The sequence below is a fragment of the Schistocerca nitens genome, chromosome 1 (genome assembly GCF_023898315.1).
Source record: "Schistocerca nitens isolate TAMUIC-IGC-003100 chromosome 1, iqSchNite1.1, whole genome shotgun sequence".
NCBI classification, from domain to species: Eukaryota; Metazoa; Arthropoda; class Insecta; order Orthoptera; family Acrididae; genus Schistocerca; species Schistocerca nitens.
In genome coordinates this window covers 739383292-739409420 of record NC_064614.1, presented here as the reverse complement: position 1 = coordinate 739409420, position 26129 = coordinate 739383292, and the positions used below count along the sequence as shown (strand labels likewise).

The 26129-nt window shown below is 39.6% G+C and overlaps 1 protein-coding gene across 3 annotated transcripts in view; it reads right to left on the bottom strand.

The window, feature by feature from the left end:
• The window catches only part of LOC126260250 (cyclin-G-associated kinase), a 256668-nt gene that overhangs the window by 155386 nt on the left and 75153 nt on the right, over positions 1-26129 (bottom strand). For 2 of the 3 annotated variants that reach the window (XM_049957574.1, XM_049957590.1), the window contains exons 9-10: positions 17879-18176; positions 13800-13942 (exon numbers count right to left, since the gene is read on the bottom strand). In XM_049957574.1, the coding sequence (XP_049813531.1) occupies positions 13800-13942; positions 17879-18176 (441 nt within the window). The remainder of the gene's footprint in view (positions 1-13799; positions 13943-17878; positions 18177-26129) is intronic. The other variant, XM_049957583.1, reaches the window with a different exon arrangement.

Below are 26129 nucleotides of genomic sequence, written 5' to 3'. Positions count from 1 at the left end.
TTCTCAGCAAGGAATAATATTATTATTAGTACCTGATTCCCACACAAAAGTATCCATCTGGGTACTTAGAAGTCTGCAGTCAATGGAGTAGTCAATCAGATTGACCATAATTTGGTGATTGCACACCACTCCACATCAGTTATGACTCGGACCACTTTGTGGTAAAACCAGTGTCTTGAGAGAGAAACTGTCACTAACAAATGGCAATGGAATAGGAAAGATGATGAAATGGAATACAGACAAACTGAAAATCCATGAAGAAGTAAAAAAATACCAAGTAACACTAAGCAGAAAGTTGAGCAATGAAGAGACCGCAGTAGGAGTAGACGAAAGGTGGAACAGGATTGAAAAAGCCATTAAGATGCTGCAGAGGAAATAATAGGCATAAAAAGGAATAGAAGATCTCAGGAAAGATTTGATGAAGATTGCAGGTCAGCAATAGAGGAAAAGAACAGGGCAAGAACAAAAGTGCTACAGAGAGAAACCAGAAATAATGTGGAACAATACAGAGAATTAAGGAGAAGAGCTAACAGACTGTGCAATAGAAAGAAAAGAGAGTGGACTAAGAAGAAATTTCAAGAACTAGAAGAGGTAAAGGAACAGAGTGAAATAGGAAAGTTCTATCATGTTGTAGGCAAAATGAAGAATAGATCCCAGCCAAAAACAATTGCCTGTTTCAGCAATGATGGGAAAATGATAAGGGAGGAAAAGAGCAGACAGTGGGAAGATGGGCAGAGTATTTCATAGATACATTAAGCACCAGCCTCGAAAATGAAGAGACAGCTGCACAGGAGGACAGAGCAGAGCTGGAAGTAGATAATGATACCAACAAGGCAAGAAACCCAACACTACAAGGGTCTCCCAGGCAGTGCACAGGTCAAAAAACAAACGAGCCCCTGGGGAAGACAGCATAATTCCTGAATTAAGAAAAACTAGTGGTGAGGCTGTAATAAAGGAACTGTACACACAAATATCAGATATAGGGGAAACAGAAACTATGCCAGATAATTGGAAAACTGGAATAATAATAATCACCATTTATAAGAAAGGGGACAGAACAGCATACACTCCTAAGCACAGCTTATAAGATCTTCACAAGTGTATTAAACGAAAGGATACAAAAGTGTGCAGAAGGCATACTAGGGCTATATCAGTGTAACTTTCGAACAGACAGAGGAACAACTGATCAGAAATTTGTGATAAGACAAAGGATGGAAAAGTTCTATGAATGTGATATAGATCTACATTTCCTATTCATTGACTTCAAACACGCCTGTGACAGCATAAATTGGCGAGAACTATACAGAGTACTGGAAGAAGTTGGTATATGTGCTAAACTAATAAGACTAACCAGGATGACAATGACACAGACAAGAGCAAAAGTAAAGGTCCTTAGCAGAACAAGTGAAAGCTTTGACTTTAATAAAGGTGTGAAGCAAGGTGGTAGTCTGTCCACTGTCATATTCAATATAGCCCTGCATACTGTATTAAATAAAATCAACAGAAGAGGCACCATATTTACAAAAACTAGCCTGATATGTGCATACGGTGATGATGATGTTATAGTAGAAAGAAATGTCAATACACGCCAAGAAACATGCCAGGCAATGGAAACAGAAGCCTTAAAAATTGGCCTCATAGTACATGAAAACAAAACAAAATATATGGTAATGTCACAATCTGAGGTCAGAAGAACCCCTAAAAACCTAAAAATCAATGGGAAATGCTTCAAAGAAGTGTCCTCTTAACTACTTGGGAACCCTAATAACAAATGAGAACAGTATTGGAAAGACTATAAGGGAAAAAATATAAGCAGGAAACAGAGCTTGCTTTGCAAATATGCAACTTTTCAGAAATAGCCTTCTTCCAAGAAAAACAGAACTGCTAATATAGAATTCCCTAGCCCACCCAGTTATCAAATATGGATCAGAGGCGAAAGGGGATACCTAGACAATGATTGATTGATGACGTAATAATGGATCTCACCAGTATGGGAGTCTGAGGGTGGAAAAGAGCAGCAAATAACCAAGAAGTGTGGAGGAAGATCATTCAAGAAGCCAAGGCTCACCAAGGGCTGCAGTGCTACTGATGAAGAAGAAGAAGAAGAAGAAGAAGAAGAAGAAGAAGAAGAAGAGCCAAAAGTGTACAAATGTATGTATCCAATTTGTAGAATAACCATGGAAGATGCTTTATAAATAAAAGTGAAATGTGTCTGGTGTAATTCTTTTTAATTAAATAGCAGTCCAAGACGGATAACCTATAGTAACAGAATCATTTTTTTGATTAAAATTATTTCCTCAGTTTAGAAGTTTATTTTCACGTGCTTTTTCTGTCACTGCCTATGTTTTTAAAATTCAAATTCAAAAATAATTTTTAATCTAAAAATACCAAACCCAAAAATTTTGGTTACTTAACTTTTCAGTTAAACAGGTTTTATAGACAATGTTTGTGTTTTAATTTCCATGATCATTTTTTTTATTGCAATTATGTTACAATTTTGTTGTCTCAAAGGGACCAGACTCAAAATTAGTAGATATTTACAGGTTCTGTATGTCCGAGGATCTACATGTTCCGAAAATGGAACATTTCACACTGTACCTGGAATTTCTCGTAATTTCTTTTTAATTAACTCTTGGGTAAATGTGACACAATAAAAAGGATATGTTAAAGCGTATTCTGAACCATCCAGATAATTCTGTGTGTTTGGTAGCAACTGAAAGTGAGGACATATGAACTGACAATTTGTCAAGAGCCAAACAAACAGTAGCTCACTAAATTGTTCCCTTATTAACTGAGTTTTAGGGTTTTTTTTTTTTTTTTTTTTTTTTTTTGGGACGGATTGTGTCTGAAATGCGTTCCTACTTGTTTACCGTTTTCCTCCCCCCCCCCCTTTTTTTTAAATTAAAAAAAGAAAGGACTTACAGTACTTCATATTGGGGATATGAGTGCACATTCCAGGACTGTTTGAAATTAAAGTTGTTCCTAGTGATGACATTTTCTGTTCTAAATGCTTTGACTGAATATCACCAGTGATAGTGAGTGGATGAGTAGTAGTATCAGTAAGCTACAAAGGTTGGTGTTATGGCTGTTAAGAAACCACAGTTAAGGTATATGTATTGGCAAAAAATAGATAATATACTGAAGCTTTGGTTGATTATACCAAAACAAAGCTGACCGTACTCTTAAAGCAGAAATTCCAACTTCAGAACAAAATGAACCACAAGAAGCTTGTGCAACTTGCCAAGAATATTTATCAATTCAGGCACTCAATCATGTGCATCCTATAACAAAAAGATACAACTTCTAACAGTAACTCCACAGTTGCTCCCAAAGATTAATATTCTGTGTTACATTCATCCTCCATCAAAATACACAGGTGACTAAGTAAGGAATGTGAGGACTGTGAAAGGCGTGTTTGGAAAATCAGACCCTTATTATGGTAATTCTGTGAACAAAACTAATGTTGAAATTGCAGTCATTTTATTTGGAAGATAAATAGGAATGCTCTCACCAGTGTGTCAAAAAGGGGAGACTATCATCATAGAAGTGGTGAACATATGAAGATAAATGAGCTGCAGTAAACTATCACCATACATAAGAAGAAACTTTTAAGATTCTACAGTTTAAGATAATTGTTTTATACACTACAACATTAGGGTATTGTTACACTCCGAATGAGAGATGTCCGTTTTGTGCGCATATTGTGCAAATTTTGAACTCTGTCTGGTAACTTACTAGCAGTTGTGAAACACTATACATGGTTGAATAAGTGGAATTGCTAGTAGTATGTGATGTAGAGCAAGAGACCTGTATGTTTTAGGAGTTCAGGTGACAACCCTGGGAAGGGAAGGACGGGAAGGTGGACTCTACTAACAGACACAAGCAGTCGCGTAAGGAACTTGAGAGGAGATTAAACCCACTGACAAATGGAAATAAACATATGGCATTACTGGCTGGGATGTTTGGCTGCCTGATACAAGTCTTTTGATTTGATACCACTTCAGTGACTTGTGCGTTTGTGCCGTAGGTGAGATAAAATGATAAGGACAATTAAGAAAACTGTTGCCACTGATACGTTCATTGGCAAACTTGGAACAGATACAAACAGGCTGAACAACAATGTTTTGTGCTGCACTCTAATTTTTCTGAGAACTCACTTGTGATTCCGTTACAATAAGTACAAGAGTTTCAGGCACAGGCAGAAAAGATGGTCATTATTACTTATGGTGTTCCCAGTCACTTCAAAATTCACAATCAATTGTTTGAATTCACTATGTAGCTGGCACCAATGGAGTGGGTATCAAGTGCTACTGATCACAAGATTGGACCTTGTGACATCTTAAAAGCCCTGCTGTAGCAAAAGCAGGAAATTTTATTTTTCCAATCAAAATCTCTGAAGAGTAAGAATATTCTGATTCACAATTTACAACAGAGTGAAGTCTGTGGCCTACATGTGTGACTGCTTAGTGTATTGCAAAAGCTACAGTTATCAATTAAGAGATAAATGAAATTGTCATGAACATGAGGCCCAGCTGCTGGAAGATTTCTAGATGCAAGAAAGCAACACAAGCACCAGTGTTCGATTCTAATTCATGATATTTTAAAGACTGTGGGTATCTCAGTTCTTACTAATCCAATCATAAGACATTACTCACTATCAAAGGGAAATACTAACTCGGCTGAACATATTTAGTTAAATACATCACTAATCTCAGTTCCTACTAGAATGTGCTGAGAACCACTGTTAGGACCTAATATAGTTTGGAATTTGCATATATTTTGGAAACTACGAACCAAGGACCTTGCGGCTGGTGGGGAGGCTTGCGTGCATCAGTGATACAGATAGCCATACAGTAGGTGCAACCACAACGGAGGGGTATCTGTTGAGAGGCCAGACAAACGTGTGGTTCCTGAAGAGGGGCAGCAGCATTTTCAGTAGTTGCAGGGGCAACAGTCTGGATGATTGACTGATCTGGCCTTGTAACACTAACCAAAACGGCCTTGCTGTGCTGGTACTGTGAACGTAATTTTTCCCGAGAGCATACAGCTTTACTGTATGGTTAAATGATGATGGTGTCCTCTTGGGTAAAATATTCTGGAGGTAAAATAGTCACCCATTCGGATCTCCGGGCAGGGACTACTCAGGAGGACGTTACTATCAGGAGAAAGAAAACTGGCGTTCTACGGGTCGGAGCGTGCAATGTCAGAGCCCTTAATCGGGCAGGTAGGTTAGAAAATTTAAAAAGGGAAATGGTAGGTGAAAGTTAGATATAGAGTGAATTAGCGAAGTTTGGTGGCAGGAGGAACAAGACTTCTGGTCAGGTGAATACAGGGTTATAAATACAAAATCAAATAGGGGTAATGCAGGAGTAGTTTTAATAATGAATAGGAAAATAGGAATGCGAGTAAGCTACAACAAACAGCATAGTGAACACATTATTGTGGCCAAGATAGATATGAAGCCCATGCCTACCACAGTAGTACAAGTTTATAAGCTAACTAGCTCCGCAGATGACGAAGAGATTGATGAACTGTATGATGAGATAAAAGAAATTATTCAGATAGTGAAGGGAGACGAAAATTTAATAGTCATGGGTGACTGGAACTCGACAGTAGGAAAAAGAAGAGAATGAAACGTAGTAGGTGAATATGAAATGGGAGTTACGAATGAAAGAGGAAACCGCATGGTCGAATTTTGCACAGAGCATAACTTAATCATAGCTAACACTTGGTTCAAGAATCATGGAAGAAGGTTGTATACATGGAAGAACCCTGGAGATACTAGAAGGTTTCAGATAAGATTATATAATGGTAAGACAGAGATTTAGGAACCAGGTTTTAAATTTTAAGACATTTCCAGGGGGCAGATGTGGACTCTGACCACAATCTATTGGTCGTGAACTGTAAATTAAAACTGAAGAACCTGCAAAAAGGTGGGAATTTAAGGAGATGGGACCTGGGTAAACTGAAAGAACCAGAGGTTGTAGAGAGCTTCAGGGAGAGCATTAGGGAATGATTGACAAGAATGGGGGAAAGAAATACAGTAGAAGAAGAATGGGTAGCTTTGAGGGATGAAATAGTGAAGGTAGCAGAGGATCAAGTAGGTAAAAAGATGAAGGCTAATAGAAATCCTTGGGTAACAGAAGAGATATTGAATTTAATCGATGAAAGGAGAAAATATAAAAATGCAGTAAATGAAGCAGGCAAAAAGAAATACAGATGTCTCAAAAATGAGATCGACAGGGATGGCTAGAGGACAAATGTAAGGATGTAGAGGCGCATATCACTAGGGGTAAGATAGATACTGCCTACAAAAAAATTAAAGAGACCTTTGGAGAAAAGAGAACCTCTTGCATGAATATCAAGAGCTCAGATGGAAACCCAGTTTTAAGCAAAGAAGTGAAAGCAGAAAGGTGGAAGGAGTATATAGAGGGTTTATAAACAAGGGCGATGTTCTTGAGGACAATATTATAGAAATGGAAGAGAATGTAGATGAAGATGAAATAGGAGATATGATGCTGCGGGAAGAGTTTGACAGAGCACTGAAAGACCTGAGTCGAAACAAGGCCCCGGGAGTAGACAACATTCCATTAGAACTACTGACAGCCTTGGGAGAGCCAGGCCTAACTAAACTCTACCATCTAATGAGCAAGATGTATGAAAAACGCAAAATACCCTCAGACTTCAAGAAGAATATAATAATTCCAATCCTAAAGAAAGCAGGTGCTGATACATGTGAAAATTACTGAACTATCCGTTTAATAAAGCCACGGCTGCAAAATACCAACACGAATTCTTTAGAGACGAATGGAAAAACTGGTAGAAGCTGACCTTGGGGAATATCAGTTTGGATTCCGTAGAAATGTTCGAACACATGAGGCAATACTGACCCTACGACTTATCTTAGAAACTAGATTAAGGAAAGGCAAACCTACATTTCTAGCATTTGCAGACTTAGAGAAAGCATTTGACAATGTTGACTGGAATACTCTTTTTCAAATTCTGAAGGTGGCAAGGGTAAAATACAGGGAGTGAAAGGCTATTTACAATTTGTACAGAAACCAGATGGCATTTATGAGAGTCGAGTGGCATGAAGAGAAGCAGTGGTTGGGAAGAGAGTGAGATAGGGTTGTAGCCTCTCCCCGATGCTATTCAATCTGTATATTGAGCAAGCAGTAAAGGAAACAAAAGAAAAATTCAGAGTAGGAATTAAAATCCATGGAGAAGAAATAAAAACTTTGAGGTTTGCCGATGACATTGTAATTCTGTCAGAGACAGCAAAGGACCTGGAAGAGCACCTGAACGGAATGGGCAGTGTCTTGAAAAGAGGATATAAGATGAACATCAACAAAAGCAAAAAGTAGGTAATGGAATGTGGTCGAATTAAATCAGGTGATGCTGCGGGAATTAGATTAGGAAATGAGACGCTTAAAGTAGTAACTGAGTTTTGCTATTTGCGGAGCAAAATAACTGGTGATGCGTCGCAGTAGAGAGGATATAAAATGTAGACTGGCAACGGCAAGGAAAGCATTTCTGAAGAAGAGAAATTTGTTAACATCGAGTATAGATTTAAGTGTCAGGAAGTCGTTTCTGAAAGTATTTGTGTGGAGTGTAGCCATGTATGGAAGTGAAACATGGACGATAAATAGTTTAGACAAGAAGAGAATAGAAGCTTTCAAAATGTGGTGCTACAGAAGAATGCTGAAGATTAGATGGGTAGATCACATAACTAATAAGGAGGTATTGAATAGAATTGGAGAGAAGAGAAGTTTGTGGCACAATTTGACTAGAAGAAGGGATCGGTTGTTAGGGCATATTCTGAGGCAAGGGATCGCCAATTTAGTATTGGAGAGCAGCGTGGAGGGTAAGAATAGTAGAGGGAGACCAAGAGATGAATACACTAAACAGATTCAGAAGGATGTAGGTTGCAGCAGGTACTGGGAAATGAAGAAGCTTGCACAGGATAGAGTAGCATGGAGAGCTGCATCAAATCAGTCTCTGTACTGAAGACCACAACCACAACAAGTAAGTTTGAAAGCCGTGTATTTGATTTTTATGTCTGATATGACGAAATTTTGATTTCATGAAACTAATATATGAGAGACTACAGTAATAGAAATTGGTTGAATGTCTGGCAAAATTCTCAGTGTTTTTCTTTCTATCAATTTTAGTTAGGGAGCTAGAAATAGTTATAGTTTTAGGGATGGGTGCAACCTGTTACAAAATACTGGTTTTGGTCAGATGGGTGTTCTGATGGCAGAACGTTTCTTTAGGTGAGTTTGACCATTTTCTTGAATGCTCAACCAAACGCACATTCCACATCCCCTGTGCATGAGATGTGAAGTTGCTGGTGTCATGGAGTGAAAATATTCCTTGATGCATTGTTTGAAGTCTTCTGGGATTGTGCTTTCAGTGAAAAAAAATGGTGAGCACCTTGACTGCTGACGATAAAAGTTTGAGACATTTCAACTGTCAGACTACCTGGGAAGTATTGTGGAGCGATGATTTCTCTGAGGATTCCACATCTAAATCCTCATCTAAATATGTAGTCTGCAGCCACCATACTGTGTATTGTGAAGAGTTCCAGAGCTGCTATGTTACTTGGACTAAGATCCTGTAAAGTAAGAGTAGTGCAAGAACTTAAACCTGGTGATCCTGAGAGCAGAGTTACATTTCAGGAATGGGTTCTGAAAAGTCATTCATCCTTGGGAACTAGTTAACTGGTGATCGTTCTTTTTTGGGAACTGTTCATTTTTACTCGTTCACCGTTCATTGTGCTTAGTATATGGTTCTTATGAAAAATTGAAAATTAATAGCATAGGTGACTGAAGGTGGAAGGCACCAAGAGGGGCACTTGCCTCCCCCTTAGAGTACAGAGTTTTTATTCATAACACTTGCAATTTTCGTGATTCTGCAAAACATCTCATTTAGCCAACTGCAGCATTATGTGGCTGATCGCAGCGAAATAATAAAAGGTGGCACACGAAAAGTGGGCCCCAAGTGCAGACTGCTTGCCAATTATGCACGATTTGTTGACCGTTACGAGCATGTAATAATTAAGCAGTGAAGAAATAACAAACAAGCTAATGCAAACAACTTTGAAACAATAGATGACAATTAGTAAGTGACAATGAGCAGTATAGCACTTGGGGCCGATTTCTCGTGCGCCACCCTGTACCACTGAAATAATATTGTAGGAATCATCATATTCTCTTTACACAATGTGACACCATACACTCAATTACAAAGCGTGGGCTTCATTCGGTTGTAAGTCAGTCTGCCTTCCATAACAATGAACATGCTCTTTTAGCTTGGATATAAAAAAAGACGGAAAATGGCCACTCGTGTGTGCCGTGCTGACGTCCTTTGCATGTGTAGTAACAAAAAATCTTGCCTTTTTACAAGTATTTCTTCTGCTGTTTATCGAAATAGTGAAGTATTACATACCACGTAATTTTTTATGTAATTGATGTAATTAAAAAATACATTTCAATTACCGGTCATGGACGCTGAATAAAATACGAAAAGAACCAGAAGTTCAGAGTTCAAAAAAGGTTTGAAACAGATCCAGAATGGGCATGCGAAGCGAACAAAAACAACTCTATACTGAACTAACTATGAGCAGTCGGCAGTGGAACCGTAACGAGTGGCCACATGAAGAAGGACGAGTTCGGCCAAGTGAGACCAAGTACGAAACAGACAGGAACGGGACCGAGGCTGGAACGAGACCGGCGGACGTGCTGTTCTGGAAGAAGACAGACCATTTCCCGTTCCCGGGAACTATAAGTGGAAAGCCATGACCGAAGTGAACTATGAAAGACCGCTCCTTAGAATTTGTTCCTTGCTCGTTCCATTCATCTTAGTGAACCATTCCTTTGGACACGTTAGTTCACGAACGACCCATCTGTAATCTTCACCACATTTGTTTTCAGACAAGATTTGGTTCCATTTACAAGGGTATGTTAATTCCAAAAACTGCTGACATTGGAGCGATGATAGACCTCTTGTCCTTCATGAGGAACCCCTTCATGGTCGGGAATTGGAGTGTGGCACACAGTTAGTGGTGACAGAATAATAGGCCCAATTTTTTTAAATGACACAGCTAACAGTGAAAGATGTGTGTGAAACATTTTGCACCCAATCTGTAATGAATTGAGTGAAACAAAATGAAGCTTTGCATTTTCTCAACACGATTTGGCATGGGCTCATGTGGTCAGTATTTCTTTGCATGCAATTCACAATGTGTTCTGTGACAACCATTCGTAACAATATCTGGCCTTCTCAAAGTCGCGATTTAACCCTATTCAATTTCAGTGTTTGGGGAGCACTGAAGGATAAAGTGTACACAACAAATCCATACACATTACAGGACGTACAGGACAATATCAAAGAATCAAATAACTCAATTTCTTAAAGAGAATTAAATCATCTGTTGATGAATTTCTTGAATATGTGTCAGAAATGCATGGAGAACAATGGCAGGCAGTTCCAGGATCTCATTGCATGACATGGGTGAGTACAAAATTTATTTGCATTTATTTTAAATTTAGTACTGTTGTTGTAGACAGGTGAAATGGCATCTGATTTGCTGGACAATTGGGCACTCGTAGACTGCCATCTATTGTGCTGTGTGTGCAGTCATGAGATAAATGGAACATCTTGCAGTTATTTCCTTTCCTTCTTCACTCACAAAAGGAATTAGAAAAAAACCACTGTATACATGCCTCCATACGAGATCTAATTTCACATATCTCATATTTCGAGTCCTTAGGTGCAATTTACATTGGCAGCACTAGATTCGTTCAGCAGCCAGCTGCAAATCCCTGTTCTCTAAATTTCCTCAGTAGGGTCTCACAAAGTATGTCTTCTTCCCTCCAGGGATTCCCACTTGAGGTCAAGAAGCATTTCCTTAACACTAGCTCACTGACCTAACTTGCCAGTAACAAACTCAGTACCATGCCTCTGAATTGGTACAATGTCTCCCTCCTTTAAGCCGACCCAGTGAGGATCCTGAACACTCAAGTAGTATTCAAGAATTGGTCGCACAAGAGTTTTACATGTGGTATCATTTTGTAGATGAGCTACACTTTCCTAAAACTCTCCCAATAAACCTAAGTCGACCATTCGCTATAGTTACTACTATCCTTATGTGCTTGTTTCATTTCATATTGCTTTGCAATTTTACACCTAGATATTTAATTGACACAACAGTGTCAAGCAGCACACCACTAATACTGTATTTGATTATTACAGCATTGTTTTTCCTACTCATCTGCATTAACTTACATTTAGAGCAAGCTGCCAATCATCACACCAAATACAAATTCTGTGTAAGTCATCCTGTATCCTTCTACAATCACTCAATGACACAAATTAATGTAGCACCTCCTTTGACGATAGACATTATGTATCCACTTACGATTTTCTGTGGCCCAGAAATGCATATTATGATGGTCTGCTGCACCATAATTTTTGAATATGGAATAATCAGAGAACATAACACTTTGTAAGGTGTCTAAAGTGAAATTTGCAGGACATAATTCTCTGATTGAAAAAACCCCATATGTTGCTCCAATGTCAGTTACGTGTGATACAGGTGAAAGCTGTGACTGTGTGCTATGTAAGGCTGATACTAGCGACTGCAGCAACTTCTCATAAGCTTACATGCAGATTGTAGTGTATAACAACTAAAACAAAGACTTTCACATCCTCCCTTCTGGCCAGTCTTTATTTATAAATGCTGTGCCTTCTAAAATTGCTCGTTTCTCAAAGTAATTGTTCAGCACGTAAGAACATAATGGCTGATGGAGCTCTTTGACCAGGTTACCTCACAGCATTAGCCATGGCTGCTTCACTGGTATTTTGCCTGCATTCACCAAGCACTAGCAACATGTCATCATATTTGTGGGATGAGTATGCCATGTCTATTCCACATCAATCACATCAAATCGTGTTTGCTTATTCCAAACTGCCTCATATACAGCACTGTAAGGATACAACTTACAACAACCTAATTGAACACGACTTCAAACTCCACATCGAAGAAGCTGGTTTGCTCCTTGAAACCACCACCTTTGCATCTCAACCACACATTGTTTAGAAGGTGCATTGTATTGGTAGTAAGAGAAATGAACACTTGTTTGAATCTACTTACTTAATTTTCTTTACACGATCAGGTCCAGAGTACCACACACAGCTCAAGGGCTCCTCTTCACTGGATTCCATTTCTTGCCTTCTGTCGGCAATCGCCCTCTCTGCGAATCTGCATCATGTTCCCATGGATTCCATTTCTTTGGTCTGTCTAGTGGTCTTCTGTAGGGAGTACAACCCATAGATTTCATGCCCCATCAGTATTTCTCCGTCTGAGTGACATGCCCTGTCCAAACAAGCCACATGGTTCTCAGCAGCCTTCAATGTTTGGTCTGCTGTAGATCTCAGCCAGCTCACAATTATGCCGGATCCTCCATTCTCTAGTAATCTCATCTATGTGACACTACAGATCTTCCTTAAGAGTCCCTGTTTGAAAATGAGAACATTATTAAAGTCTTGCTTCAAGAGACTCCAAGTTTTGCAACCATATAGCCCAACAGGTTGGATCAGTCAAAGTTTGAAATTCCTTGAGAGAATGCACGATTTAAAAAGCTGACTCAGACTGAAGTACAATTGATTTGTGGCTTGGATTTGAACTTTAATTTCTGCCTTACATGATGCGTCATCTGTAAAGATTCTTGACAACTGCATCTGCCACCTCATTCATAGCATCCTTGACTTCTTTTCATACTTCTTCAGAGTCCTTTTATGAATCCTCTTCGTACAGAATTACAGAGCGGATGCTGGATTGGAGCTGAAATTTCTTTTTCTCTGAAGTGTCTGAGCATGTCAACATGATAGCGTACTACTTTCTTAGGATTGTTTCTGACTGACTGCCAGCTCTTTACTAGGAAGTGGGTGCTTCTGCACTCCACACTCCATGCCATTTTTACATCCATCACTTAGTTCTTTGCTTTGATGCCAAATGCTATGTGATCCATCTGACTACCTGTTTTACCACCTGGTGACACCCAAGTTCCTTTGTGTATACCCTTCCGCTGGAAATTTGTCCTGTTGATTAGCATCCTTTTTATGTTGCAAAGGTTATGAATTGGGTGCCACTGCCGCTGGTGAGCTCATATAGAAATGTGTCTTCCAGCTGTTCAACGGAGTACATCATCTCTTAGCACTTTATCATTCGTATCACACAGACATACTTTGCAATCACTATCTGGCATGACATCCACCACTACTTCCAGCTAGCTATGCTACCCCAACTTGTTTGAACACCTCACTTAAATGAACATACCATCACTAGAACATCCATCTGAACACACACTACACAAACTGAGTACTTCTAGCTCCCAATCTATCAATTGATAAAAAAATTATTTAAAATGATTTTAAATGCATCAAGCAAGGGAAAATCCAGGACTGAATTTAACAATATTATGAAAGGATAGTTTCTATTCACCATATAGCATAGATACTGTGCCGCAGATAGGCGCGACAAAAAGACTGTCACAAAATAAGCTATCAGCCAACAAGGCCTTTGTCTCTCTCTCTCTCTCTCTCTCTCTCTCTCTCTCACACACACACACACACACACACACACACACACACACACACACACACACACACACACCCCAATTTGACTTCCAAGACTGTAAAACATATTGCTGGGTCATTGATGTGCAAGTCTCCCTAGAAAATTGTTTAGTGACTAATAACACATTATGTTTAAAAATGTACATCATCAAGCTCCATACCTGGATGTCTTGTTTCTAGTAACGCCTTAACATCATCAGCATGATTACTACGATATGCAGATTCCAGGCCCTCTGCTGGGAAAGGCATCACAGCCAGTCGGGATGTAATATAACTAAAATCAATATCAGATCTGGCAATGCTCCTGCAAAAGAATAAAATCTTGTTGTGGTTAAAATATACTCTTCAATACTTCAATAGATCAGGAAAAGGGAAGTAAAGCCATACTACACTTTGTGTCAAAGTAAAGCAGCTTGTCACAAAAGACTAGAGAGAAAGTCAAATAAGTATGTTGTCGACACAATGAGAATGCCCCTTTCAAAATGGTGTCAGTATCTTGTTCCTCCTTTTCAGGTTATAGCATGCATTTATATGTAAACAACATATTTTGCATATTTCCATTCATTAATGTCATAGGGGATAGTGTTCTGGGGTAATTCACCTTTAATAAAGAAAATTTTAATTGCTGCAAATGTGCTATAAGAATAATATGTGGTGCTCTTCCAGAATCATCTTGCAGAGGCCTGTTTACAAAGTTGCATTAAAGCTACCGATTCGCAGCATATTTACTCCTTCATGAAGTGTGTTGTAAATAATCCACTGCAGTTCAAAATGAACAATAATATACATAATTACAATACCGGAAGAAAAAATGACATTCATTACTTCACATTAAGGCTGTCTGTAGCACAAAATCGGGTGCGCAACGCTGCCACAACATTTTTGATCACTTGCTGAATGATATAAAATGTCAGACAGCAATAAACTTAAATTTGAAAGCAAGATGAAAAAGTTTCTGCTTTACAACTCTTATTCTGTAGATGAATTTGCAACTTTGGAATGTGTAAAAGGTGGTGTGTGTGTGTGTGTGTGTGTGTGTGTGTGTGTGTGTGCGCGCGCGCGCGCGTGTACCTCAGCATATATTTACATATGAATGTTTTACATGTGAATGTCTAATGTGAATAAAATGACTTGTTCCACATCATTTTGATGGAACATGAAATGAAGTGAAACTAACTAGGCACACATGATAATTCATAAAAGCCACTCAGGTTTTTTTGAAAACTCACAGGAGAGAGACGTGTGACAGAACATGAAACAATCAAGGATGAGAAATAAATTGGAGTTATGCAAGGTGCACAACAGTACTAAAGAGTCCATAAATTTATAATTATACACAAGGGGGTAGCCAAAATATGGATACACCAAAAACGCAACACTTTAATATGCCGGAAACAGTAACGAAAAATGTTGGCATTCAAAACATCTTCCAGTCATTCTGGCATGAATAAATACAGGTCCTGTATAGTTTTTCAAGGGGATCTTATACCACTGATTCAGCAAAATAGTGGCAAGCTCAGATAATGGTGATGGAGGTCGATAGCGATTACATATCCTTCTCTCCAAAGCAGACAACAAAGGCTAAATAACAATGAGATCTGGTGAGACTGGTGACCACAGGAGATGTGACAATTCATCCTCATGTTCACAAAATCAGTCCTGGATGATGCAAGCTGTGTGAACAGGGGCTATGTTGCCCGACCAACTGACTTTCTTCCATTGCTCCGAAGTCCAGGTTTTATGGCTTCGCACCACTTTTTCCTGTTATCGCCATTTGCATCACTGATGGGTGGTTTAGGAATTATGGCTTGTCCTGCAGTCCCCAGATTATGAAGCTCCCTTTGTGGTGGTAGTGACAGGGTTTGAGGCTACAACACTCAATTCTGCAGCAACTTTTGCAGCCACAATGCTCTTATTTTTCGTCACAATCCTCTTCAATGATAGCTCACCATTATCACTTTACACACATTCTCATCTGTGTTAGACTTACCGATCACATTTTTCAACTTTTCCTTTGTGTGGTATAAATCTTCAATATGGTGTCTCTTGAAATACCAAACACTTGGGCTACCTCGGTTACAGAAGCACCCATCACACGAGTGCCAACCATTTGCCCACATTCACATTCACCAAGTTCCAACATAAAGCCCTCAGAACCACACAGAGCACTGTTCTGTCCATGTCTGACAGTTGGAATGTATTGCGGACACTGCACAATTTCTGTTTGTGGTCAAACACAACACTGCAACCTGTAGCCTTGGCTTCAAGCATGCAAGGACATGGATGACATCAGTGTAACTTCATACATGTACATACTAATGGCGGGTATGCATGTTATTATAGTTGCAATTTTCTGTGACAAGTAAAATAGATGTCACAGTACATTAGTGTTTAGTGTTGTTAACATACGTGGTAGCGTATACAAGGAGTGTGAACAGCATCAGATGTCTAGTTGTTATTGTGAGGACATGGAGATGCCGTGTACTCATAACATGTTTAAAATGTGCCTCATTGTGGGTCTATTTGGCCGGTCTGTCAAATCATCGCAATACCCATACTTGTGGGATATTCAGATGTGAGAGTGGTCTGATGATGGACTGCACGGGAATGTATGTACAGGCATATTTGTTGTTGAGGTTCCAGTAGACCATGTCTGATCAGCACAAGGCAGTATTGCAATACTGTGCACTGAGCACATTGTAAGCCCTTCACTTTTGCACCTGCTATCAAAGAACAAGTAATGGATTCCCTACAAGTTTCTGTATCACTATCTAGACTATCAGCAGCTGGACTATGGAATTACTGTCCCACTTGTACACACTAGTTAATGCCATAACACAACCAGCAGCATCTGGAGTAGTGCTATGACCAAGAAGCATGGACTGTTGACGAGTGGTATCACATTGTGTTCAGCAACAAAACGTGATTCTGCTCTACCTAAACAAGCATTGCTGGCAAGTATGGCGGTAACCTGGTGAGAGATCCCATTTTTCCAATGTTTTGAAGAGGCACAGTACTGTAGTTCCTGGCATTGCTGTGTGGGTAGCCATCGGGTACGGTTTGAGGCCACCGCAGTAGTGATTGAGAGAATTCTGATGGGACAATGGTAGCTCACAGACATCCAGTAACATTTTTCAGCAGGACACTGCTCATCTACATACGGCTCTTCTCTATGAATTATCTGTGTGAAGTTGAGGAACTCCTGTGGCCAGCAAAATCCCTAGATCTGTCCTGGATAGAACACGTGTGGGACCAGCTTGGATGTCAGCTCTGTCCCTGCGTCAGTAACCGAGATACTTGAGGGGCCAGATTGCCTCTGGAGAGGAAACAGTGGCACTGTGACAACCTTTCCAACCAAATCAATGCATATGTGTAATGTCTTACTGATAGGCAGGATCCTAGTGCCAAGTTCTTTTTCTCATTTGTTTCATCATGTTCTCATATCTACCACTGCTTATCCCCTTCTTTTGTTATTTTAATGTGTATGCTTTCAACTTTTAACTGGAGGCATAAGATAATTTTATAATCAAAGTAATTTTTATGTCAACATTTTTCTTTGAGCCCTGAATATCATGTACAGCAGTCACAACTGGAGTACGACACAAATTTAATATGGTGGCCGTGGAAGAAAACATTACCAGAATTGGGAAATGACCCGTATTCAGTGCTACGCACACCAACATGGCATACTGCTATCTGCAGAAGTTGTAAAAAACACGCGCGCCCACACACACACACACACACACACACACACACACACACACATTTGTTTGCATGGCCATCTTTTTTGTTATGCTTAATATTTGTGTATAAACATTTAAGCTCTTTTCCATGAAAACACATACAAATTTGACCAATTTGAGAATTCAAATAACAGATATTAAGCAATATGTGATAATTTCTAAACAACTATATTATTTTCTGCTGCTGCAACAATTTACATTGAATGCAATTAGTTTCAAAACGCTATTTCTAGGTTGTGAGATACATTATCTTTCAGTTGTGACAATTATAGATCTCCATCCATTTGCAAAATATCTTTAATCAATTTCAATAATCTTTGGTATATGTATTAAATACATACAGATGTTTAACAACAAAGTCAATATGAAACTGACAGTAACACATATTCAAATGGGCCTTCGTTACTTAAAATCAAAATTAGGCTTACTGCAACTAAAAACTAGTGACATATAATCATCACACAGCCATACATGCTATCTTATCTCTACATACTCACTGTTGCACAGTATGCATAACTTTGCTCGATGTGTCCCTAAGGTTTTTCAAGAAACTACCAGCTCCTCCCCGTAAACTGGAGAAAAGGCCACCTCCAGCTGCCTGTTGTTGTGCAACTTGTCCAACAGGAGGTGGTGCTGGCCTTGACGGAGGGGGGGCCGGCCTGTGTGGTGGCGGCCCGTGGGGAGTCGGGATGGGGGAGCTCGGGGGGCGTGGTGGGCGCTGGGGTTTGTCCTCCGTCACATGGTTAGTGGTCGGAGGAGACACGGCTGCCGCAGGGGCAGCACCAGCTGTATGTGCTGAAACACAGCAGCCCTGAATCACATGTACAGCAGTTACAACCATATGTCACGTTTCACATCAAACAAACATGTTTTTTTTTATGTATGCATAAGTATTCAACCAATTTAAACTAGTCAGAAAACTTAAATCTTTTTTCATGAAGACCATCATTGTACACTGTACTTTTGTATGACAAATAGTGAACAAGGCAGAATGTACTGATTATCAAAACACCAGTTTAGAGTGTTGCTTATTTCCTTGGTGTAAAGCCATGTATCACTTGAGTTTTAAGTCGAGCTTTCACAAGTATTATTCATCATTAGTAGCTAACTAAATGTCTGGCTTAATATAGCAGCCATGAGCTCGGAGCTCGAGTTTCAGCTAACTTGATATGGCTTTAACTACAAGAAAATTTTAAACATGGGTGCCTCCAGTGGGAAAGGGGGGGGGGGGAGAAGAGGAAGAAGAAGAAGAAGATGAAGAAGAAGAAGAAGAAGAAGAAGAAAGAAACACCCACGGGATCTTAGGAAGCTAAGGATGAAAATTTTATTTACTACAATATCTCTACAGTGAATGATTACGAAAACATGCCTTACTTCCTTGAAGCAGTAAGCTTATTGTGACTTCATACATATGGACATACAATGAGAAAGCATATATTCATAGAAATTGCCTAAGATTTTTAGCCATCAACAATATGTGCCCCAGACACTAAATAACAAGAATTTTGTTATGATCTCCCCCTCCAAACATGCTTATTTTTCAGCATGGTTACCAACATTAGCATCACATTTTGTTGAAAAGCTTTTGGATTCTGTCTGTTGGGGGTCAGGGGAGGGGAGTGGAGGGGAGGGGAGGATGTTGATGACTTTATTGACATGTCTTTAATCTACCTTCCTACCACTTCAACATTCTTATCACTGGTAAACCTCTGAGTGACTCCCTCCTGTTCTCTCAGAGCTACAATCAGGTGAAAAATATGATGGTTCCAAGTCCAGATTACATGGTGGATGTTTCAGCACCTCAGATTTAATATAGCATAGCATAACATTGGTATGCACATCCATTTATGGTTATGAATTATCATGGAGTAGTGGTATACTCCTTAAGAGAGATTTCCGCAGTGTTTTAATTGAATGGAAGGCAGCAACATCTTTACCAACATGCCTCTGTAACGATGAATAGTTACAGTTTGGTTTTTCTCCTGAAGTGCACAAATATATAGCTACCTAAGACTCATCTCCTCTAACAATTCAACAGAAGAAGCATATTGTTTGGGTGTGTAACACTTCAAGTACTCCTGAGACATTGCCATTGTCTTCAATGCATAGGTGCCTTAGTACTTATTTACACACTTTTCTACAGTTACACATTATATGCACATACAAGGTCCATTTTTAGTTGTGTGACAGTTTCGTCAACAATACTGCAGCATGTTGGCACAGACTTACAGGTCAGTTTGCCATTTTTCTGTATCAGTTCGCACATATAGTTTTCTCATCCTGAACATCGATGACATGTCTTCGAGTTTTGAAACTTTCCACCCATTCATAAACTATCCTTGAAACAACTGTCTCCAAACCGAACATTTATTCAACTGTAGATTAAAATTGTTTCACTCCCTCAGACAATACCTTCTTCTTGGTCTACAGTGTATGTCTATATTGACAAAACATTGCTGTATGCATAACTGGGCAGGCACAGGCTACTAAATCACAGCACCGCCCTTTGTGGCATATTGTTAAGGATGAATTGCTGATTTTGTAACATTGCTTTCAGTTCATATAATATACATGATAGTTACAACAAAAATCACTCTTATTTGGTGCATACCAAGAGAAAAGCAGCACACCAAACACACAGAATACTCACAGCTTTTACATAAATGGCTATTGAAGAGTTATTGAACCTAGCCTTAAAGACAAAGTGGTCTATGACAGATATGCACAAAGCAGGGATAATTGTTTGGCATTTTATGATTGCTGCTTCCACATGAGGTGGTTCATTCATTTAGCCATTCATACAGTTTGTTCTGTAGAAACTGCCATGAATCAGAATTTTTGAGAATGTAGAAGTCAAGGAAGACCACAGTAGCAGCTGCTGCATTCTACAATAAACAACCATTTTAGCTGTGGGAAACCAAAGACCAAATATAAATATATGTCCAAGACTTTGTACAAATCCTTATTAGAAAAGATGATACTTTACGAGTCATCGTCGGTGTGTTTGTGTGTGTGTGTGTGTGTGTGTGTGTGTGTGTGTGTGTGAGAGACACACACACACACACACACACACACACACACACCGACGATGACTCGTAAAGTATCATCTTTTCTAATAAGGATTTGTACAAAGTGTGTGTGTGTGTGTGTGTGTGTGTGTGAGAGAGAGACACACACACACACACACACACACACACACACACACACACACACACATGTGGGGAGAGGGGGGGGAGAGAAAGGGGGGGGGGGGAGAGAGAGAGAGAGAGAGAGAGAGAGAGAGAGAGAGAGAGAGAGAGAGTGGCCCAATGTGGCACTTAATCCAAGTTTCCAATTACTAGGGAGGCAACAGGTGGACAGTGTGATGTGGGACAAACACAGAGCACACTGCTGATGCAGGAAAGTATTATCTGTCATCTCTACATGGAACGCACAATTCACCCATCCTCTTATCTGTACACCATTATAATAAAATGTTAGCTCTCAGTCTCTAAGTGTCTGCCTCACAATGACGCTTGGTCATTTGTCTCAACAGTGAATCTACTGAATGTAATAGCACTATGTATTATGTAACAGTAGGCCATAAGCACACCACCATGGCTGCTAGATCTGAAATTTCACTGCGCACATGTGCTAGTACTCAGCTGACTACGACCTCCTTCCCTAGTTGTTATAAGCAAAGGAAGGTGTCCTGGATGAATAAGGTTCTCTGCTGGGTACATGCACTATATGGCCTGCACAGTGTACTCACAAAATTTGAGCAGATGAAGCATTTCAAGGTCCAAATAAATATCATCAGCTCCAGTGTCCTCAAGATTGTAAACATACTTTCATGTGGAAGAGAATATGTCAGGGTAAGATTGTATCACTGCTTAGACCTATTTACGCAGATAGGCAAATTTAGTGTCAAAAGAGATTTTATAAAACATTTTTTAAATACAATTTCCTCTTGTAATTGATTTACATTTGAATTATCTTGATGTCTTCAGCATCAAAAGGAAGCTATTGGCTCCACCCCTGGGTAATAACTGATATTTGGTACTCACCATGTGCAACTACGTCTGCTTTCATAAGGATGCTAAATGGTTTTGTAGCTTTTGGGTGATTATAGTTTTGCATATATCGAGCATTTTATTTATATGACAAATACCTCTTAATTTACAGATAGGCTCACAGATTCTATGAGTTTCCTGTACTAATTAGGATCCCTTGAGTTAGTTGGGGTTTGGAAACTGGATGCATCTTAGTCAATAAGACAATCCGTTCTGAAATGCCTTTTCATTAGCTACACTGCAAAAAGAAAAAGTGTCGTGGTCAGATGTCAATGTAACAATGTACATATACACACTACTGCAGATATGTAGATGATGCGAGTTGCAATTCTCTGTGACAGAAAGAATGGCCACTAGTGTGTATTAGTGTTGTTACCAAGCCTAGTACGGTATATAATATGTGTGAACAGAGTCAAATGATCAGTAATCACTGAAAGACACAGATATGATGTGTACTTGTGGGAGACATTATCAGTACCTGACAGAGTTTGAGATGTGTCTCAATGTGGGTCCCCATTTTGCCAGCTGCTCAAATTGTGCAACATCCAGACTTGAGGGGCCTGTGGTTGACAGTGGTCCAATGGCGGACTGAATGGGAATTTGAGGATAGGCATACTCGACAACAAGGTTTTAGTCAGTGTAGTGTGCATCAAGCACAATGTAGCCCCTTCACATCTGTGTCCGTCATCCGAGAACAAGTAATGGGCTCCCTACAACATTTTCTGCCCTCTCATGTCAGAGATCAGCAACAGCCGGACTTTGGAATTACCATCCCATGCTGAAGCTGCTTTTAACATAACTACACAAATAACTACATTTAGATTGGTGCTGTACTGAGAAGAAGATTACTGATGACTTATGCTGCACTGTGTTCAGTGACAAATTGCGGTTTTGGACTATCCCAGATGGCCAGTGTTGGCTAGTATGGTGGCGACCTGGTGACAGAACCCATTCTTCCAATGTTTTGGAGAGGCACAGTGGTGTTACTCTAGGTATCATGACTAAGTCATGCCTGGTTGTAACCGAGAGAACTCTGACAGCACAACAGTGTGTCACAGATATCTTTCATCCTCATGTATTACTTCTTATGTGACAGTATTGTAGTGCGAGTTTTCAACAGGACAATACTCCTCTTCACATGGCATGTGTGTCTTTGTTGAGGTACTAGCATGTCCACAAAGATCCCTAAATCTGTCCCTGATAGAAGGTGTGGGATGAACTCTAATGTCAACTGTGTCCTTGTGCCAGTAACCATGCTATCAAGAACCAGTTACACCAGTTGTGGGCCAGCTTGCCTTTGGAGAGGATACATCGGCTTTAATTTGCAGTACATTAGTTACTGTGATTTAGTTATTGTAGCAGATATTCTAACTAACATACTGTGTTACATCTAGTTTTCCCTTAAAGAGGAGTACCCTATACATTATCTACATTTATCGTAAACTATCTTTGTTTTTGAGTTTGTTAACAACTACAATTACCCTCAATTGTTACTACAGGTTTTTCTGCTGCCTTAATAGAAATCTCATTTTGTGTATTTTATTCTCTCACATTCGGAATTAAGAACTTTTTAACTCAACAGATTAATAGATAATCACCAGGCTTAATTTAAGGTTATTTGTTCACTGTTCTGTAATACGTCACACCAGTTAAAAAGCAAGCCCACTGTGAATGCTGTTCCCAAACACAGAATGAGCTGGTTGACATTCATAAGCAGATGGAAATCGCCCTGACGACTGTCAAATGATTGGTAACTGCTGCAAGTCGTCATGTTGGAAGAGCTCCTGAGAGTATCTCAAGTACTATCCACTTCTGTGCAGAAAGTAAAGGATCTGTCATTACTCATTTACTTGAATGCGAGTGGCGTTTCAAAAGTAGAGCTAGATATCCTGTACAGGGTGGACAGTGACAACGATGACATGGCTGTGGCAACAATGATTACGAAAATACAAAGGACAACTAAAACAAGCAGAAATAGTAAAACTAGATAAAAAAATCAGTACTGTCATACCTCAGTGAGGAAGTTGAAACTTTCAGCACAGGACAGGAGCATGTAGAGAAACTATGGCTCAAAGTTAAAAAAAAAATAAAATAAAAATGACCATCCATTGGATAGATGTGTACCCAGTACAAAAGTTCATGTCACTGTAAAGAAACTTCTACCCACAAAATTCTAGTCATATGTAAAGGCTGTTAGTGGCACCAATGCAAGGGTCCAGTTTCTAGCAAATGAAACAGGAACTGAAACTGTGGGTAGGAAAGCAAAAGCTGAAATGCTTGACTCGGTTTTAAAATGTTCATGTGCTGAGGAAAACTCAAAAAACTGCACCAATCTAATCCTTGTACCAATGAAAAGATGAGTGAAATAAATGAAATAACTATTAGTGTCAATGGTGCTGAGGAACAGCTAAATTCGTCAAAATCAAACAAAGCTCTAGGGCTCAATAGAATCCCTGTCATATTCTCTCTTGAATTTGCGTCTGAGTTCGTCCCTCTTCTACCTATAATCTATCTTGAACAAAAAACCAGACTCAGTTCTTTGGGGGTGGGGGTGGGGGCTGGACCATAGGACACACTCATGTACAAGAAGGCTAGCAGAAGTGACCAAAATACTACCATCCAGTATCCCAGACATCGATTTGTTGTAGAATCCTAGAACATACTCTGAATTCAAAAATAGTGAGATATGTTGCACAGAGTGACCTTCTGTATGCCGACCAACATGGATTCAGAAAACATCGATCATGTGAAACTCAACTTGCACTTTTCTCACATGACAAACTGAAAGCTTTGGATCAAGCCAGTCAGGTAAATTTCCAAGAAGCAGTTGACTTAGTGCCACAGCTGTGGTTAGCGCCAAAAGTACGATCATATGGGATACCCAGTGAACTATATGACTGGATTGAGGACTTTCTGATAGGGAGACCGGACACAGCATCTTGGATGGAGAGTAATCATCAGATGTAAAAGTAACTTCAGGTGTGTTCCAGGTAAGTGTGTTGGCACCCTTGCTGTTCGTGTTGTATATTAATGACATTGCACACAATATTAATAGTAAAATCAGGCTTTTTGCAGATGACACAGTTATCTACAATGAAGTACTGTCTGAAAGAAGCTGCATAAATATTTAGTCAGATCTTGGTAAGATTTCAAAATGGTGCAAAGATTGGGAACTTGCTTTAAATGTTCAAAAGTGTAAAATTTTTCACTTAAAAAAATCCCATAGTATCCTATGACTATAATATCAATGAGTCTAGTTGAAATCGCTCAAATCATAGAAACACTTTGCAGGATATGAAATGATCACATAGGTTCAGTCGTGAGTAAAGAAGGTGGTACACTTCGGTTTACTGGTAGATCAAGGGGGTGTGCAATCAGTCTACAAAGGAGATTGCTTACGAATTCCTCATGCAACCGGTTCTAGGACGTGTACCAAATAGGACTAACAGGGGATACTGAACATGTACAGAGAAGTGCAGCACGAATAGCCACAGGTTTGTTTTATCTGTGGGAGAGTCTCACAGAAATATTGAAGAAACAGAAATATTGAAGAAACAGAAATATTGAAGAAACAGAAATATTGAAGAAACAAATATTGAAGAAACAAATATTGAAGAAACAGAACTGGCAGACTCTTGAAGACATATCTAACAACCACAAGAAAATCTGCTAACAAAGTTTAAAGAACCAATTTTAAATGATGACTAAGAGTATATTACTGCTACTTGAATGTGCAGTGCCTGTTCCTTTGTAAGAACAGAGTGAAACTACTATCTAAATTGAAGGAAGGGCGGGGGAAGGGGGGGGAGGGGAATCACGGGTATCAGCTGCAGCGGAACATTAAGTGGAATCAGTGGCAATGAGCAAAAATGTGTACCAGACCGTGATTCGAACCCTGGATCTCCAGCTTACTAGGTCATCTGGGATACAGCGTTATCGCAGCTGCTGAATCTGTGTGGTGTCTGTTCTTTCGAAGGAACAGACACTGCGCACTCAGATAATTGATAAGCCTGGCTAGGCAACAGATCCACTTTCTTCAGTGCGAATGCACAAATACGTCTGACCTCCTGTAGGAATCTCTGGTTAGCGAACAGGAGTATAATGGACAGGGACTGCAGGTAGGTGGTGCTCAGTGGAAGTGTGGATTGGCTATGAGACATAACAAAATAGTCTGTGCAGTTGTGATAACACTGTGTCCTGGATGGCACAGCGGTTACCGCACCTGCCTAGTAAGCAGGAGATCCCTGGTTTGAATCCTGGTCTGGTACACTTTTTGACTCATTGTTACTGATTCCGCTTAATGTCCCGCTGCAGCTGATAGCGGTGAACCCCCTTCGATTTACATAAACTATATTCCTACTCACTTTGTATTGTTCACATAGGGATTGTGAGGATAATATTAGAATAATTACAGCATGCACACAGTCATTCAAACAATCATTCTTTCTGAGCTCCATAAGCGAATGGAACTGGAAGAAAACCTAATAAGTGGTAAAATGGGACATACTCTCTGCCACTCACTTCACAGTAGTTTGCGAAGTGCAGCTGTAGATGTATGACTCTCTTCCCAACCAAATCAGCACATGCATCAAGGCCAGAGGGGAATGGTGGTTGGGTGGGTGGGTGGGAGGGCTGCTATGTCCTACAGATAAGTGGAATCATATTGCAAGTTTTTTTTTGGAAATTTGATTATTTT